The sequence below is a fragment of the Nymphalis io genome, chromosome 30, assembly GCF_905147045.1.
Source record: "Nymphalis io chromosome 30, ilAglIoxx1.1, whole genome shotgun sequence".
Taxonomy (NCBI): domain Eukaryota; kingdom Metazoa; phylum Arthropoda; class Insecta; order Lepidoptera; family Nymphalidae; genus Nymphalis; species Nymphalis io.
In genome coordinates, this window is record NC_065917.1 from 5,209,420 (window position 1) to 5,228,611 (window position 19,192).

The following is a 19,192-nucleotide window of genomic DNA, read 5'->3' on the forward strand; positions in this document are numbered from 1 at the left end:
TACCTGGCTTGCACAAAGCCCTACCACCAAGAAAGTTATTTAATAATCCACGTGGTTATTGCAAGTTCTGTACAAAGCCAGTGAGTTATTGAGACAATCATTCTTGCTTATAATCTTCATTATTGTCATACGAGTTAAGATCAACATGAGAACTCGAGAGCTTAATTATATAATTAAAATGAAACCTCAAAACGTTAAAAGTATTTATTATAATTTATTTTATGTACAGACATTTTTATAAAATACAAAATTAAAACGTTAAAAAATAAAAGCCAAAATATATTATTATAAATATTGCAACATAATTATTATATTATTATATCTGGCTACACAACAAGTTTGGTAAATTTAATGAATTTGCTTAATAATATAAGATAAAATTATAGATTAATACAATATTATATTATATATTACAATTATATACCTATATAATCTGAAATATATAAGGTTTTAATGTATTTAAAGGCTACAAATAAAAAATTAATAGCTACTGTACAAATCACGACCGCGTGGATTGGCTAGAATGCTAGCAGCATTTCCCCTTTGAATCGAATTTCCGATCCTCTGGGCGAAAAATTAAACAGCCCCTGTCAGTAGAGGCAATAAGAGGGTATGTATATATAAATAATTATTTTTCGCGGAAAGGTTTCGAGGAAACATGATTTTGAAATATTGTACATTTTATTGCTTTAATGTTGTTGGAAGTCTGTTACTGGTGGTAGGGCTTTGTGCAAGCTCGTCTGGGTAGGTACCACCCACTCATCAGATATTCTACCGCAAAACAGCAATACTTGATATTGTTGTGTTCCGGTTTGAAGGGTGAGTGAGCCAGTGTAATTACAGGCACAAGGGACATAAAATCTTAGTTCCCAAGGTTGGTGGCGCATTGGATATGTAAGCGATGGTTGACATTTCTTACAATGCCAATGTGTATGGGCGTTGGTGACCACTTACCATCAGGTGGCCCATATGCTCGTCCGCCTTCCTATTCTATAAAAAAAAAAAAAAACTATAATAATTGTACACTTAGGTTTAAAGAATCTTTATTCTCAAAAAAGACGAACGTCACTTGCATGAAAACAACATGACATAAAGTTAAATATAATAATGGCCGCCATATAGGATGGTGCTCAGCTAACGAGAAATTAAGTAAGTTTCTTACGTCATGAGTATTAATTTTCCAAAATATAGCGTAGGAGCCAATACTTGATCGTTAATTGATTTTCATCCTTTTCCATTTGGAGTGTAGTATTATATAATGGGCGATTCTTAGCCGTTTTAATTGTGGGTGTTCTGATTAAAAAGTTAAATCGTTTAGTAAATACCTCTGTTTTAATAAAGTTTTATATCAAAGTTGATTATATAACCACCACACCAAAACCGTTTGGAAAATTTGGAATTGGTTACGCTACGTGGAACAGATAAACACACACATATATACATATACAATAAAAGTACACTAATATTATTTTATTAAATATTTAAAATACCTAATCTTACTGCGTCATCGAATTAAATAAAAAAAAGCCTCCGAGTAAAAACTACACCGGTCTGGCAATTTCTCGCAGCTGAATAACTAACGCCTACGCCAAATACACTGCCGCCTACGCATTAACATTTCTTTCCAGAGAACACGTCACAGTCAGATCAAAGAAAAATAAGCTGATTATGCGTGACACATTTTTTTGCAATTAAATCTAGAAAACAAAGCTTTTGAGGATTTCATTGTTCTTAAGCTGGCAACCCTTTTTGTTTTCATTTATCTATGCACGCAATATCTGTTCTGCATTCCAAATTTGAATTAAACGTTCTTTTACAATATGGGCTACCTACTAAGGGAGTAACGATACTTGTAATAACAAACAGACTTCTGACCGTATCGCTTTGTCTCTCTCATTCATTCGCGTATGCATTTTATTGGCGACTGAATGTCGTTCAATCTTTTCCTATATATTTGACAAAGAAAAAGGTTATATAAGACTTCCCAAGTACGGTAGCGCATTGATATTGTACGTAATATTCATCCAAGTACCATCACGCAATCGTCAATTATATTTGCATTTTATATTTTCAAACAAATTCGCCTTCTTCGTCCTTTCTGCCTGTCTGAACGCGATACACTCAAAAACCACCCAATGGATTTTCAAACGGTTTTCACTAATGAACGGAGTGATTTGTGAAAGTTTAGGTGTATAATTCTTTAGGGTTCCCAAGGTTGGTGGCGCATTGGTGATGTAAGCGATGGTTAACATTTCTTACAATGCCAATGTCTAATGTATGGTTGGTGACCACTTACCATCAGGTGGCCCATATGCTCGTTCGCCTTCCTATTCTATAAAAAAAGGCTGTGAGAATGGGTGTTTGTTACTCTTTCACGCAAAAACTACTGAACTAATTTAGATGACAATTTGAAAAGCTCATACGCTGACTTAACACACAGGCTACCTAACTATCCATCAGACGCGGGTATAGCCGAGAGCGACAGCTTGTGTATATACCACCTAACGATTTACCCATTCGGGCGATAGCTACCCAGACGTGCTTGCACTTGGGCCTTGGCCCTACCACCAAGTCAATTCTAACAGTAAAAGCCTGTAATGCTGTCCCGCTGCTGGGCTAAGGCCTCCTCTCCCTCGTTGAGGAGAAGGTTTAGATCTTATTCCACCACGCTGCTCCAATGCGGGTTGGTAGAACACACAAGTGACATAATTTCAATGTAATTAGACACACGCAGGTTTCCTCATGTTGTTTTCCTTCACCGTCAAGCACGAGATGAATTATAATCACAAATTAAGCACATGAAAATTCAGTGGTGTTTGCCCGGGTTCGAACCCACGATCATCGGTTAAGATTCACGCGTTCTAACCACTAGGCCATCTCGGCTCAAGTCAATTCTTAAAAAACAGAAAAGATTAATTATCGAATCTATCATAGCTAACTACAAATATTTTGATGTAAGACATATTCGCACGTCTTGAGAACAGGACCTACTTCTATACCGTGACGAGAAACGACAGGACACTCTCCAATACCACCATGCACCATCACCGCCACCGGTCCCTACTTCCTTGTATGTAGCGCGTATATATTTCGTTGCTAATTGCTATATATTAAAATAATGAGAAAAATATATTTATTTAATTATCTAAACACTATGTTTTTATTTATTTTGCTTCATATTTGTTTATTCAATACACTTAAATATTTAAATTCGTTCCTTTTTATTTTTTGTTTTTAACGGCGATATTTTTTACTACTAAAATCCACTATATATACTATAATGTCCACTAAACCTTATTGATCCAGAATATGTATCTCAGGATATTGTTGGGATTGGATTTGAATCCCTCGAATTTTATAGCCTTTTTAATTATAATTAAATATAGAGTAATTGCTTTAAAAACCATTTTTAATTATAACGACCCACCTAGAAGACCATGAAAGTATTCTCTAATAATACTTCCATGAAACATGAGTTTTGTTTTTGATTAATTAATAAATAAACGATGCTGACATTTTTCCACTTCCTGTAATGAAAGCTATAAACACTAGAGTATAATAACAAAGACGAGCCGGTTGGCGTGGTTGTTAGAACACTTGCCTTTCACGCCGAAGGTTGTGGGTTCGATTCCCACCTAGGACAGACATTTGTGTGCATGAACATGAATGTTTGTCCTGAGTCTGGGTGTAATTATCTATATAAGTATGTATTTACAAAAAAAAAAAGTAGTATATGTAGTATATCAGTTGTCTGGTTTCCATAGCACAAGCTTTGTACAAGCTTAATTTGGGATCAGATGGCCGTGTGTGAAAAATGTCCCAGGATATTATTATTATTATATTTATTTTTCAGTTATATAAAATGTATACAAACATACGTACGTAAAACAATTTATCTTTGTCGATATTTAATATAATAAGGAGCCAATAATCTATAAAATTTACGATGCGTTCCAAATTAAATTCCAATCCAACTTTGACTGTTCTTTATTTATCCAAACGGAACCGAACCGATATGATGTTAACATATACCGTTGTGTCAAAACCAAACTTAATTGTTAACTTTTATATCAATAGTCGATAATTAAATTAAATAATAGGAAAACGGATAAACGGCAACGATTGCGCTTCAATTCGATTGCGATAAAGTGGCAATTTTTTAGTAGAATTGGTCCCCAGACTGATGTCGTACTGTCAGGCTATGTTATAGGGAAACTTGAGTAGGAGATTTGGTACATAAACATGTGGCATTATTACATAATGTGTAGCAAAAACTCACGATGTTTTCATTCACCGTCGAACACGAGATTAATTACAGACACAATTTTAGTAAATTTTTTTTAACTCCCGACAGGATCAGGACAATAAAAAGGTATTAGTTTATTCTGCCAATAAACTCTCAATATGAGTCCAGTTTCAAGTTTAGCAAGTACGTAAAGCATTCGCATGACTCACTCTTTTCGTGGTAGATTGACTCGTCATACTATGAGGTAGAAAGATAACACATCCAGGAATAATATTCCCTACAGTTGTTTAGTCCTTTGAAATTGGCCGCCGTGATCGAAGTCGGTCAGTAGGACATTCAATCAGTTATTATAATTATATATATATATATATATAATTATATATATATATATATATATAATTATAATAATATATATATATGAGCGAAATACCACTCATCAGGAGATCTCCTAAACTATCTGCCAGATTGACTTGAAATTTGTCACAGTTACTCCTTCTACGACGCAGACGCTCACTAAGAACGTATTTTACACAAATCCTATCCAAAATACATTTTTCTTCTTATATACCCGTGCAAAGCCGGGAAACGATTAGCACAAATACAAGCTTTTGCCAAGCTTAATTATTATCATTAAAAAATAAGAGTATTTTTATACTAAAGATGAAACTTGAAATTCGTTTAATTATGTTAATTCATATTTATGACCTAGTCGCGAACAAATGTTGGGAATAAATTGACAAAGTCGTATTTCAATCCCCTTATACACCATCGTTAGTATTTAACTGACTGTGTAATTCCATAACAGTCTGTGAATGTCCCACTGCTGGGCTAAAGGCCTCCTCTCCCTTTTTGAGGAAAACGTTTGGAACTTATTCCATCACGCTACTCAAGTGCGGCTTGGTGGAATATACATGTGTGCAGAATTTCAGTAAAATTATACACATGCAGGTTTCCTAACGATGTTTTCCTTCACCGTAATTCACGGACTGTGTAATTGCTTAACATTATTTAATACATGAATTATGTATTTAATAAGAACCCGGAAATAGATGCATTGAAATAATCAGCATCATTTAAATACACCTTATTACATAACATTGCATTGTCTATTTCTTTTAACAAAACATTAAAATGTATTATATTACAATATATTAAAAAAATACTATATTTTTTAAATACGCTTTATTAAATTTGATTTTAAAATTCAATTGTTATTTTTCTATTATGACGTTTATCTATATGGTATGGTAATTAACCGCAAGATAGATTTTTTTTTAATTAAAAAATAGCATTCGTTTCTTTTTTTTTTTATATATAATGACAGTCAATAAAAATTATTATAAAAACTGAAAACAATCACACTTCATACAGCCTTAAATTCGTTTTAAATAAAAAATAAAAACTTACCTTGTTAAAAATAAATTCTCTTGGCAATGACATGTTTCAATATCTGGAGGCGCTGGTATTGAAGAACAAATACTATTAAAGTGGTCCTCAGATTCCGTTGATTCGAGCCTTAACACAATTCTTGTTTCGCGTACGGCATCCGCCGCTAAATACATTGGTTTTGCGTAATATAACTTTAGGGTAGCCGTTTTTACTTTTTTTAAATCACTACTCAATAGAAAAAATTGAATAAAAATCTTTTATTATTTTTCTCACGGTAAAATACAGAACATTTTTTGTAATAGTATATATTTTTTTAAATATTTTCTTTGATATTATTTAGTTTTTTTTTTATTTCGCTTTCCGGACGTCCGCAGAGGTTTGTGTCAGCGGTATTATTAGTTGTACTGTGTCCGCGCAAAGCGCATGCGCTAAACAGCCAATCAATAATTGAGTTGAAGTTCTCGCTGCAAACTAAATAGTCATTCCTTATTTTCTCTGTTACCGAAACTTTTTAATGTTGCATGTTCATATATTTATAATTAAATCGCTTTTAGAATTTTTTTAATCACGGTAATTTAGTATATATTAATAATTTCATATTTTTTCAATTAATTCTTATGTAACTTATTTTGTTTGCTTAGCTTGGCGGGTATTGATTTCCGCACAGACCTTGCAACACCTTTCCTTTCAATCTTATATCTGAATAATACTGTAAATGAGTACTTAACTCTTGTTTGTGTGTCTGTTACGATTGTAATTAAAGATATATTTGTACTTAGGTAATATACTTTAGGATATATGTTACGGGTAAAATAATTTTGACATAAGAATTAATTTGATTCTGAGGCTTAGTAAAGGTATTTATATGTGTACCTAATTGAAATAATATATAATTAAAGAAAATCAATAAATTTTATTATTGTACGGATTAAATAAATACCAACCCCTAAGCGCACCGATATCACATCGCAAAAAGTGCCCCCGCTGCGTATGCATGTCTGTCTGTATGTACGCGATAAACACATAAACTACCGAACAGCTTCTAATACGGTTTTCACCAAGGGAAGAATTGATTCATAAGGAAGGTTTTAGTGTATAATTCAATAAAGTTTTGTGTAATTTTTTTTTTTTTTAATTTTAATGTGTAAATAATCTGAAATATGATGACGATTGTTCATCATGCCAACTGGACGCTTTACTGGCATGCGCCGGATAAATCAATAGAATATTACGATACGAACGTTTTTTGTACACCATTATTCTTATTCATCCATAAGACGATAATTTGTCAGATAGCTCAAAGTGTATTTAATGTATTATAATATGTACAAGATATTTTTGTTATATTGTAGAATAAAATAAATTTTATATATACGTATATAAAAGCGCAGAGGTCGGCCATGTTGCTAATCATTGAGTACATAACCACCTGCCATGTATTTAACCGCACGCCCCGTGCCTGTTTTTTTCCGTATCATTTCAAACACTTAATGACAGTACTTACAGTCAGGGCTGGGCAGTATTTGTAAGTCGTAATTTATTGATTAATGTAATGTAGTAATGACATTCGTACTATTAAATATTTTTTATTATAAGGCAGTTAAAGTTACATTATTATATAACCGTACCGTAACAGCCTGTGAATGTCCCACTGCTGGGCTAAAGGCCTCCTCTCCTCTTTTTGAGGAGAAGGTTTGGAGCTTATTCCACCACGCTGCTCCAATGCGGGTTGGTAGAATTTACATGTGGCAGAATTTCAGTGAAATTAGACACATGCAGGTTTCCTCACGATGTTTTCCTTCACCGTAAAGCACGAGATGAATTATAATCACAAATTAAGCACATGAAAATTCAGTAGTGCTTGCCCGGGTTTGAACCCACGATCATCGGTTAAGATTCACGCGTTCTTACCACAGGGCCAACTCGGCTTTTTGGCCGACTCCAATTATTATATAAGCATCAATCATTTACTAGTGCCTTTGAGTGACCAGCTCATTATCATCAAATGGCTTATTCGTTCATTTTCATTCGGCCTTCCTATTATATATAATTATATAACATGACGTATCGCTCATGACTTTTCCGGCGTTTTGGGGATTTTTTTTATAGAATAGGAAGGCACAACAAGACGAGCATATGGGCCACCTAAGGGTTAGTGGTCACCAACGCCCAGACATTGGCATTGTAAGAAATGTTAACCATAGCTTACATCACCAATGTACCACCAACCTTGGGAACTAAGATGTTATGTCCATTGTGCCTGTAATTATACTGGCTCACTCATTCTTCAAAGCGTAACACAACAATACCAAGTACTGCTATTTTGCGGTAGAATATCTGATGAGTAGGTGGTACCTACCCAGACGAGCTTGCACAAAGCCCTACCACCAGTAAAAATGTAATGTAAGTGTAATGATGTAGTAATCTTTGTTCTTCTTTGGGGTTCAAGCTCGTTTCATACCAAATTTTATCAAAATCGGTTCAGTGGTTTAGTCGTGAAAGCGTAACAGACGAACATAGTTACTTTCGCATTTATAGTATTAGTGTATATGACTGCCTCGTTGGTTAGTGGCTAGATGTAAGGCCGTAGAGCCAGAGGACTTTTGTTCAAAGCCCAGGCCGGGCCAATAAAAAGTTTTTCAATTTTCCATCCGAAAATTCTTCAGTGTGTACACTCCCGTGCCTCGGAAAGCACGTAAAGCCGTTGGTCCTACGCCTGAACTCTTTCCGGTTGTGTCGGATTGCCGTCCCATCGGATTATGAGAGAAATAGAACAATAAAAAATAAAAACGGTTTCCTGCCATTTGTCTCTTGTTTTTCCGTCCTCTAAAATCAGTGAATCTAACGGAGAACTTTAAACATTTTAAAGTTATACGAACAAACAGATTCATTTATATATAAAAATATTGATTTATTGTCATATATCTTCACTCGTATATTGTTTAGCTTCAAATAGCATAGATTTTTGTGCGTCTCTGTCCTATAATATTGTAACTATATTAAGAACGTTAGTCACTATTTAGGGTTCCGCAGTAAAATAATAAAACACACACAGACACGGTAAGCCTTGTCTACTATTTATGTCTTACCTACTTAACTGAGATATATATGAATAGTAATAAAGTCCTTGGTCTATGGCTAGATATAAGGCCGCTGACCAGGAGGTCCTGGGTTGAATTCCCATGTCGGGCCAATACAAAGTTATTGGGTTTTTCTGTCAGAAAATTCTCAGTAGCAGCCCGGAGTCTGGAATTTGGAAGTGTGTACTCCCGTGCCTCGGAATGCACGTAAAGCCGTTGGTCCTGCGCCTGAACTCTTTCCGGTCGTGTCGGATTGCCGTCGCATCGGATTATGAGAGTTAGGGAATAGAGAGTGCACCTGTGTTTGCGCACACGCTTGTGCACTATAATATCTCCTGCGTAGTTGGCTAATCTCTCTTGAGATAAGAGGTCTGGAGGACTATTATTATTAGTGTAAATATTAAAAAGTCATATATAGTAAAAATATTTATTTAATATCAATATAAAGTATTACAATACAAAGTTTTAATTCAAAAACTCTTCTTCAGACTAGAAATTTTGACAGATACTGTACAATCAATTAATCGATTTCAATAATCATAAATCAAATAAAACAAAACGCATATAAAAAGTAAAACTATATACTTAATTATAAATCAATTAAAAAAATATCACGTGTAAAAGTCGAAACGAATGGCCGCCATGTTTGTGACGTCATAATGTTAATGAAGATAAGAAAGCGATTAAATAAATTATAAACAAAATCACAGGAAATGGAGTGCGATTCTGTAAGAACCCACTTCATTGCTTACACGTGAAATGTTGACTTATGGTAATATACTATTTTGACGCGAGTTACGGAACTCTAATCCCACGAATATGACGTACCAAACTGATGGAAGCTTCCCAGGCGACCACCTCACGAGTTGGCCGTCACGTTATTAGCCTTTCAATGCCCCATTGTTTTAATTTTATTAATTGTAACATTATTTTATTCACTCTTGATTCCCACTTCGAGTAAAGCAGTCGTTAGTTATAAAACAATTATTGTATTAATATAATATATTAATAATAAATAATTGATAATTATTCGGTTTTTTTCTAACTCCTGACCGCTGCGAACGTAATTCGCGTGTATTGTTGAAATGCTTTGATTATTACGGGCGATATCACATATCACTCTTTGATATTTCACGACCGTTTTCGATGATGAGTTTCGAGTTCTTTCTTACAGAATAGCTCTAATACTGTTACTGCGTTCTGTAGCAGCCGCAAATTGGACATTATGACGTCACGTGCGTTCGAGTTATCGGCGAGTCATTGATAGTGTTCGAAAAACTATTTTCGATTTGATATAACTTTTTTATAAATTATTATATTTTAGCTTATATGATATAATATCTATATTTAATACATTTCTTTTACATAATGAAATGCTATATACGTTAAACATATAATAATACACAACACCGAAACAAAATTACAGTATATGTATACATTTTTTATTTATTAAGCGCTTGATAATTTAGGGTTGCTTACCCTGTATTGTTTTTTTTTTATAGAATAGGAAGGTGGACGAGCATATGGGCCACCTGATGGTAAGTGATCACCACCGCTCATAGACATTGGCGCTGTGAGAAATATTAACCATCCCTTACGTCGCCAATGCTCCACCAACCTTGACAACTAAGATGTTATGTCCCTTGTGCTCGTAAACTGGCTCACTCACCCTTTTATAAATAATAATAATAATAAAAAAAAATGATAAGCAAAAATATATAAAATATTGTATTGCTAGCATGATATATAGTTTCATATGTTTTTCCAAGGGCGCTTTTACCTTGATTTCCCACTGCTGGGCTAAGGCCTCCTCTCCCTTTTGAGAAGGTTTGGAGTTTATTTCACCACGCTGCTCCAATGCAGGATGATATAATACACATGTGGCAGAATTTCAATGAAATAAGACTCTTGCAGGTTTCCTCACGATGTTTTCCTTCACCGTTAAGCACAAGACGAATAATATATAAAACACAAATAAAGCACATGAATACTCAGTGTTCTTGCCCGGGTTTAAACCCTCGATCATTGGCTAAGTCACGCGTTCTAACCACTAGGCCATCTCGGCTTAAGGGTCTTAAGCTGGATCTTAGGGATCACAACGCCCTTGTACACTTTGATGTAGGGAGTATGTGCCACTTAAAACTTAACTAACAAGCAACAAGTCACTTAGATGTATTGGGTATCGCATATGTGTGGTATGTTTGTGCGCCTGTGTGCGTGTGTTTTTATCACTATTAACTAACTATGAGTTACTTACTCGAATTTATGCCCATCAAACAGATACGGTGTATTTCAGTGGCTATTCTGACCATCGAATAGGGAGATCAAATACTTTATACCAGTGGCGGATTTACCAGCAGCTGAGTAGGCGTCAGCCTAGGGCGGCAGATTTTTGGGGCGACAAATTTGGCGGCTCAAAGGAATCAAAAAGATTTCTTCTTGATGGTTTTCTGATGTTTTACAGACAGTCGGCAACAAATTTTGCTGATGACTTGTCATTGTACATTTGACGGTTCAGCAAAATTCCACTTTCTAGAGTAAAACAGGCCGTTCGCCGCCCCCTAACGGTGACTCCCGCATATCCTCATACACATATGGGAGAAACGCGTAACGCGTATTTCCAGCGAGAAAATAAACACCCCCAACATTAGTAGGACTGGCATGTAAAAATATGACAGTTGTAGAGGCAAGGGCAGCAAGAACTTATAACTTGAAAATTTGTAAATCCGCCACTGCTTTATACACTTATATTCGTTATGTACTTATAATTATACCATGTACCGATCACTAAGATGTTTACACATCAAAAAAGGATTCATTTATATATTCATTATTATTTACTTACGGAACACTTATTGATTTAAACTCGAATCTCTTACCTCATTATTGTTAAAGAATATTTACGACTAAAACTTTAATTTAAAATGTTACAGCCCGGTACCGATAGATGGCGCTGATTCAATATATCAAATTCCTGAATCGCGCTGGCTAGATGTTCGTTACTAACTATACACACCTATTACAAATAAACAACACAACCAGCCCCTCAGGCTACCAACAAAGGCGCTTGGGAAAAACCACTGCCTATGGTCCGTAAGACCACAGAGGCACCTCCGCGTCCACTTGCGCCGCGCGCAAACTACAGTCAACAGCCGCGTTCCCAAGAACGGGACATGGCGAACCTAAAACAATTTGCCACGTTATGCGGCAAAATTGACTTAGATGGCATCCAACAATTCTTGGATGAGTACTCGGCAGACCCAGGTAACTTTGTATGCCTGCTCGTAAAATATGCATCGCTGTTCACTCAGATGAACGCACTCACCAAGCTCAATGGCCAACGCTAGGATAAAGCCTCGCGCCCTGACCGTCATAACGTTCAACGCAAACGGTCTTATCCAACAAATCGATCTAGTCCGCGATTTCTTACGCAACCATCCCGTCGACGTCATGCTAGTGCAAGAGACGTTTCTCAAACCCAACGTTCGCGATCCGAACATCGCGAATTACCGCATCATCAGAAACGATCGTATCTCCGCTAAAGGTGGTACGGTTATTTACTATAGAAGGTCACTTCACTGCCTGCCACTCGACACCCCACCGCTCACCAACATCGAAGCGTCAATCTGTCAGCTAAGTATGACGGGCCATCAGCCCGTTATCCTAGCCTCTGTTTACCTCTCACCGACGAAACAACTCCTAGAAAATAACCTTAAGTCACTTCTATCAATGGGTAGCGCGGTCATTTTAGCCGGCGACCTAAACAGTAAACACCCCAACTGGAATTCACTCCAAACAAATGCTAGAGGTAAAACATTAGATCGTTTGTCTCACCGTATGTCGCACAATTTTGCCGTCATTGCTCCTACGACACCCACTCGGTTCCCACTCTCGGAGAACCGCAGAGATAAACCAGACGTACTCGACATAGTATTATTGAAAGGCGTGACCTTGCAGTTACGTTCAATCGAAGCACTATCCGAGTTAGACTCAGATCACCGCCCAGTCTTAGTAGAGCTAGGGCCGGATGATCCACTTAACCGTCCTATTAAAACGATTATAGACTGGCATAAATTCACACAGCAAGTCCAGTCCTTAGATTCTCAGCCTCTAAAAGATATCCCAGACAGAATTGACACAGTAGACGTTGCAAAAGCGGCCGCGATTAAACTCACGACCCACATACGCGACAAAATAGACATGTGCTCCAGGGAGGTCGAAATTCGCCCTAACGAGCGTTGGGAGCTCCCTGAAGACTTAAAAGATCTTATCACTCGGAAAAACGCCGCCACACGAGCTCATGACGCGTTTCCATCACCAGAAAACCGGAGGAAACTCTGGGCCCTTCAGAGGGACGTCAAAGCCCGTTTCAGCGAATTCCGTGATGATAATTACGGTACTCGCCTAGGGGAAATCAAACCATCGCACACAGCGTTCTGGACGATGCCGAGATCCCTCAAAGGCGAACGAGCCGCGAACATGCCTCCTTTGTTACGCCCGAATCTCCCGCCCGCAACAGACGACTTGGATAAGGCCGAGTGCTTAGCCGATAGCTTAGAAACGCAATGCTCACCGAGCAACCAAGCGGTAGACCCGGAACACCTCTTAAAGGTCGACACATTAATAGATAATATCAGCTCTGTGCCACCAACGGACGAACCGTTGTCACCGACATCAGTCGAGGAGATCGAATCGATAGTCAAGAAATTACAAGTCAAAAAATCGCCCGGTGCGGACCGGATCAGTAATAAAGCCATTAAGCGCCTCCCGCAACAACTAATAGCACTTCTCGTGCTAATATTCAACGCCCTTCTGGCAGGATGCTCCTTTCCAGACCAATGGAAAGAAGCCATAGTCATAGGAATCCCTAAACCAGGGAAACCCAGGAATCAACCCACGAGCTATCGACCCATTAGCCTCCTCAACACTCTCGGAAAGGTCTACGAGAGAGTTATCCTCGCAAGAATCAAAGCCCACGTAGGGGCCAATCAGATTCAAATTAACGAGCAGTTCGGCTTTAGAGCCGGGCACTCGTGCGTCAATCAGGTCCACCGCCTAACGGAAGACATACTTAAGGGTTTCGCCATCGGTAGAACCACCTCCACGGGTGCCCTATTCTTCGATGTAGCGAAAGCATTCGACAAAGTCTGGCACAATGGTTTATTATATAAACTATACACTCTCGGATTGCCAGACAGACTCGTTCTCATCATACGAGACTACTTGACGAATCGTACTTTCCGCTACAGAGTTGAAGGCACCTTGTCATCACCTCGCCCCATCAGGGCAGGAGTCCCTCAAGGCTCCGCACTATCCCCGATACTCTATTCGTTATTCACGAATGATATTCCAAACCCAACCCAAAGGGTTAACTTAGCCCTCTTCGCGGACGATACCGCCTTATATACAACCACGCCTTCGACGGCAGTCATGACAAAGCGTCTCCAATCCGCGGTCAACGCACTAGGCGATTGGTTCCGGAAGTGGAGAATCGAAGTTAATCCGGATAAAAGTGTAGCAGTACACTTCACCCGCAATCCTATATATATTAGGAATCATATGGCCAACCCGGGAAACATAACCCTGTTCGACCAACCTATCCCGTGGAAATCCGAAGTTAAATACTTAGGAGTCACACTCGATAGGAGACTCAATTTCCAGTCCCACATCAAAAGGGTACGTAACAGGGCAGCGTTCGTACTAGGAAGACTGTATGTGATGCTATGTGGGAGGAGTAAAATGTCCCTTAGAAATAAGACGACATTGTACAAAACCTTCATACGTCCCATAATGACCTATGCGAGCCCTGTCTTTGCCCACTGCTCACCGTGTCAGATCAAACGTCTGCAGATGATTCAAAATCGCTTTCTTCGTATCGCTACCAACTCGCCATGGTACATACGTAACGTTGACCTTCACAAGGACCTCAAAATCGATTCGATCGCCAAGTATCTCAAAATGCTCTCTACGGCGTATTTTGAGAGAGCTAAACGACACAGCAATCCGCTGATAGCACAGGCCTGCTCATATACCTCCCTCAGAGGTAACCTCCCGCACAGACTCAGGCGTCCAATGCACGTCCTTGATGACAAAGACGACAGCATAACTGTCGCAAATGCTCCCTTCGTAGGGAAAACACTACACAAGACACACATACACCGTTTCCGCCGGCGGAAACGAGGTCCCAGATTTGCGACATCACGAAATCGGTCGTGATCTAGTTTGGTGCTTCGTATAGAAGCGCTTCCCTCCCCTCCGACTACGTCCTAAGCCGAGGTGCGATCTCGTAGGAGACATCCTCAGGATGGACGTCATGTAGAGCCCGAGACGGCTCGAAATTCAAGGCGGAGTCTAGTACTCGCCCCAACGCCCGGTGACGCTGTAAAGGCCAATAGGGCCAACAGCACACATTAACTCAGGAAAAAAAAAAAAAAAAAAAAAAAAACAACACAACCCTCACAGACGCAGTCCAATGCACGTCCTAGACGATAAAGACGACAGAATAACTGTCGCAAATGCTCCCTTCAAAGGGAAGATACTAACAAATACACCGGCGGAAACGAGGTCCACGACTAGAGACGTCATGAAACCGGTCGTGATAAAGTGTGATGCTTCTTGCAAAGCGAAGCGCTTTCCACCCTAGCGACTACGTCCCGAGCCGAGGTGCGATCTCGTAGGAGACACCCTCGGGATGGACGTCACGCGGAGCCCGAGATGGCTCAAATTTCAAGTCTACTAGTACTCGCCACAACGCCCGGTGACGCTGTAAAAGCCAGTAAGGCCAACAGCATATACTCATTCAGAAAGAAAAAAACATTAATCTTGAATTGACGTGATATCATTGGTCGAGATATTGAATAATCTATGACATACGATGTTCAATATGGATTCGCTATAATATGTCATTTTGATGTCGATAAGTGTTTTTGAACTTTGTAAGTAAATATGAAGTGTATATAAGTAGTTAAGTGGAATAATGTAATGTTATAAATAAAGACATATTAATCGCGAACTGTTTCTAGTATATAGTATCGCAGAGCTATTACAAATCGCATGGAATAAGTAAATATAAGATTTATCTTTAGATCTTCAATTGGAATAGGCTATATATTAGCGAATATTAAGTCCTCCCCTCCCTAATCTATGGTCGTAACCATAAACAAACTTAATGAATCACTCTAATTTCCACGCATGTTATGCATTAAAACCACTGTCAAAAGTCTTTCCTTGAATCCTCGAAACACGTTTGAGTTTGAGCGGACGAGAAGCTGAGTAAGTCAGTTTCGAGTGCGAGAGTTTGAGTTTCAGTCGTACAAAACGTTCCCGTGTTCGACATAAGATCACCGCACTTGAAGTTCGACTTCAGTGAATCGTATAAACAGAAGCAAGTTTGAGTTTCCTTTATACTCAAATCTGGCGATTGAGTTTCAGTTTCTTTATTTGATCGACTCAAACCAAATTCGAGCGGTAAGGTCTGAGTTTGTATATCAGACAACGATACTGTTTCCGAGTAGAATATCGAGTCGTCCTCGCTCGTTTGCGATTTGAGCGAAAGCAAATCCTCGAAAACCGTCTGTGTCGATATTTCGTCTTTCTTCGTCTGTTCTTGTTGCCAAGACGGTAACGCGACATCGTTCCTGATATTTTCGTCTAATTTCAGAGTCTGCGTCGCGAACGACCTCGTCGGACTATCACAGTATTCTGGAACATTCTCCTGCTCCTTGAACTTCTCGATATCAATATCCTGGGACATCTTCTTGCAGATTTTTCGCTCCATTTTGTATTTCTTGTGGAACGTCGGATGTTTCCGTAACAGATGGACGAGCAGACGCTCATTCGTCTTGAATTCCCTATCACACACTTTACACTTATGGGAAAGCGAACAGTTTTTCAAATGACGATTGAAATCTGTACTACAAGGGAAATTCAATAAGCAATTCTGACATAGAATTTTTTCTCTGTGCACTTTCGAAATGTGCTGATTCAGGTACTTCCTGCCCGTGAAATGTTTACCGGATGTCGAATCTATGTGATACTGGCAGGTCGCGATAGAGCAATAGTACTCGACTTCGATGACAAAGTCCATTTCTATGTTGTGCCGTCGTATGAGATGCTGCAGGAGATCAGTTTTCTTCTTAAACCTCTCCGGACAGTCATGGGTACAGTGATACGTTATCTTGGCATCTGTGTCTGGTGCCGTCACTTTTATTATCAACTTCTTATCGTGCAAGAAATATGTTATCGTATTTTGTGATACATTATCATCTAATGATTTTGTATTGTCTGCTGTATCGAGCGACTGTCTCTGAAATGAAGAACAGTTGATTTTTAAAAGCTTAGTAACAGCCTGTAAATGTCCCACTGCTGGGCTAAGGCCTCCTCTCCCTATTTGAGGAGAAGGTTTGGAGCTTATTCCACCACGCTGCTCCAATGCGGGTTGGTAGAAAAGCTTATTGGACTTATAATAAGAATATGGTAAAGGACATGACGTAAAAATATATACTATAATAAAAGAATAAAGTATATATATATAGTATACGCAACACACATACAAGAGAATACAGAGCGGCGGCAGGGATGGGGCACCACTTGTGGTAGGGCTGTCTGCAAGCTCGTCTGGGTAGATACCACCCACTCATCAGATATTCTACCGCGAAACATTGTTGTGTTCCGGTGTGAAGTGTGAGTGAGCCAGTGTAATTACAGGCGCAAGGGACATAACATCTTAGTTCCCAAGGTTAGTGGCGCATTGGTGATGTAAGCGATGGTTAACATTTCTTATAGTGCCAATGTCTATGGGCGTTGGTGACCACTTACGATCAGGTGGCCCATATGGCTCACCTGCCATCATATACTATAAAATATATATATTTAAGAAAGCGTCTTGCCGTATGCCGTCACGGCGTCACATTGAATAAATTTATCAAAAAACAAGTGTGGGCAATAAAAAAGAGTATAGTGGATATAATAAAACCAATTTTTACTCTACAATTCTTGATTTATAATATGAGAAATTTATATCATTCGAGGACATAAATAATTTCTTTTTTAATACTTAAAAACCGCTACATACAACAGACACTTAATCCTGACTTATATAAAAATGAAAAAATTAATTTGTTAGTAATATATTCACTTAATAAGTAATCATGAAATTTTGAAAACATATTATCAAGTACAGAGAAAAATAACCTATATACTAGAGTCACAGTCACAGCCTGTTAATGTCCCACTGCTGGGCTAAGGCCTCCTCTCCCTTTTGAGAAGAAGATTTGGAGCTTATTCCACCACGCTGCTCCAAAACGGGTTGGTAGAATACACATGTGGCAGAATTTCAATGAAATTAGACACATGCAGGTTTCCTCACAATGTTTTCCTTTACCATTAAATACTAGACAAATTATAAAAATGACCCGAGATAGCCTAGTGGTTAGAACGCATGAATCTTAACCGATGATCGTGGGTTCAAACCCGGGCGAGCACCACTGAATTTTCATGTGCTTAATTTGTGTTTTATACTATAACTATAACCTATTATAGTGCTGTGAGTGATATACAATAATTATATAAACAAATGATACCTTGGAAACAACGTTCAGAATAAAATCCGATTGACTGCATTGCTCATGGAAGTTTCTACATTTTATGATAACATTCTCACATTCGGAGCACATTAATTTTGACAAATTATCCGTTTTGTTGATCTGAAATAATTTGAAATTATATCATAAAATACAATTTAATATACTATATATAAACAAGTAATGTTAGTTTATCTGTTAAATATTAAAAGTTTTCAACACTATTAGATCGTTCACCACGCTTTTTAGTGGAGTTGATACTTATGATAAATTGTTTATCATAAGTATCAACTCCACTAAAAAGCATTTGCAAATTGTTATGTTTTTTAACATTTTTTCTTTATTTTTCTTCTAACATCAATATGACTGTGCACTTATTTTACTCTTATTGTGATTGTGCACTTACTTAGGCAATATTATTTTAATTTTTTACTAATAATAAGACATAGGTTTTAGGAAAAAAAATATGTTTAAGCTTAAGTAATTAAGTCTTAGTTAGATACAACATTGATTTCAAGGCTAGATCTTTTGAGTAGTTTATTAGGGAATAAATATAGATTGTATTGTATTATGATTATTTATTCGTTACAAACCTTTATATTGGTCAACTTATAAAAATCCTCATCAAGACCAAATTCGAACATGTTTTTCATTTCGCGCGTCGATTGAAGACATCCGCGGCAAACTAAGGTAAGATCTTTAAACAAAATATCTGTTTGGCCGGACATTACCACAAAGTTGTTTTTAGAATTTTACTGATAAAAAACAAAAATATTATTGATAACAATCAACATGTACAGTCAATATATTGACATCAAAATTAATGTTACCATGATTAATAAAGTTAAGAGAATCATTAAGGGAATTTTACATTGGCAAGGAAAACGCCTTAGTTG

At 37.7% G+C, this 19,192-nt stretch overlaps 2 protein-coding genes across 2 annotated transcripts in view; both read right to left on the reverse strand.

Annotated features, from left to right (window-relative positions):
* Window positions 1-6,012, reverse strand: part of LOC126779920 (monocarboxylate transporter 12-B-like) — a 35,926-nt gene extending 29,914 nt beyond the window's left edge. The window contains exon 1 of the mRNA XM_050504107.1: window positions 5,654-6,012. Coding sequence (XP_050360064.1) covers window positions 5,654-5,686 — 33 coding nt within the window. The 5' untranslated portion in view covers window positions 5,687-6,012. The remainder of the gene's footprint in view (window positions 1-5,653) is intronic.
* A 3,169-nt stretch (window positions 6,013-9,181) lies between these two features.
* On the reverse strand, window positions 9,182-19,076 carry LOC126779993 (uncharacterized). Its single transcript, XM_050504229.1, has 3 exons — window positions 18,890-19,076; window positions 18,297-18,419; window positions 9,182-17,020 (listed from the first exon to the last, which is right to left on the reverse strand). The coding sequence occupies exons 1-3, from the start codon at window positions 19,022-19,024 to the stop codon at window positions 15,929-15,931; spliced, it is 1,350 nt and encodes a 449-aa protein (XP_050360186.1). The 5' UTR covers window positions 19,025-19,076; the 3' UTR covers window positions 9,182-15,928.
* Window positions 19,077-19,192: the final 116 nt, after the last annotated feature.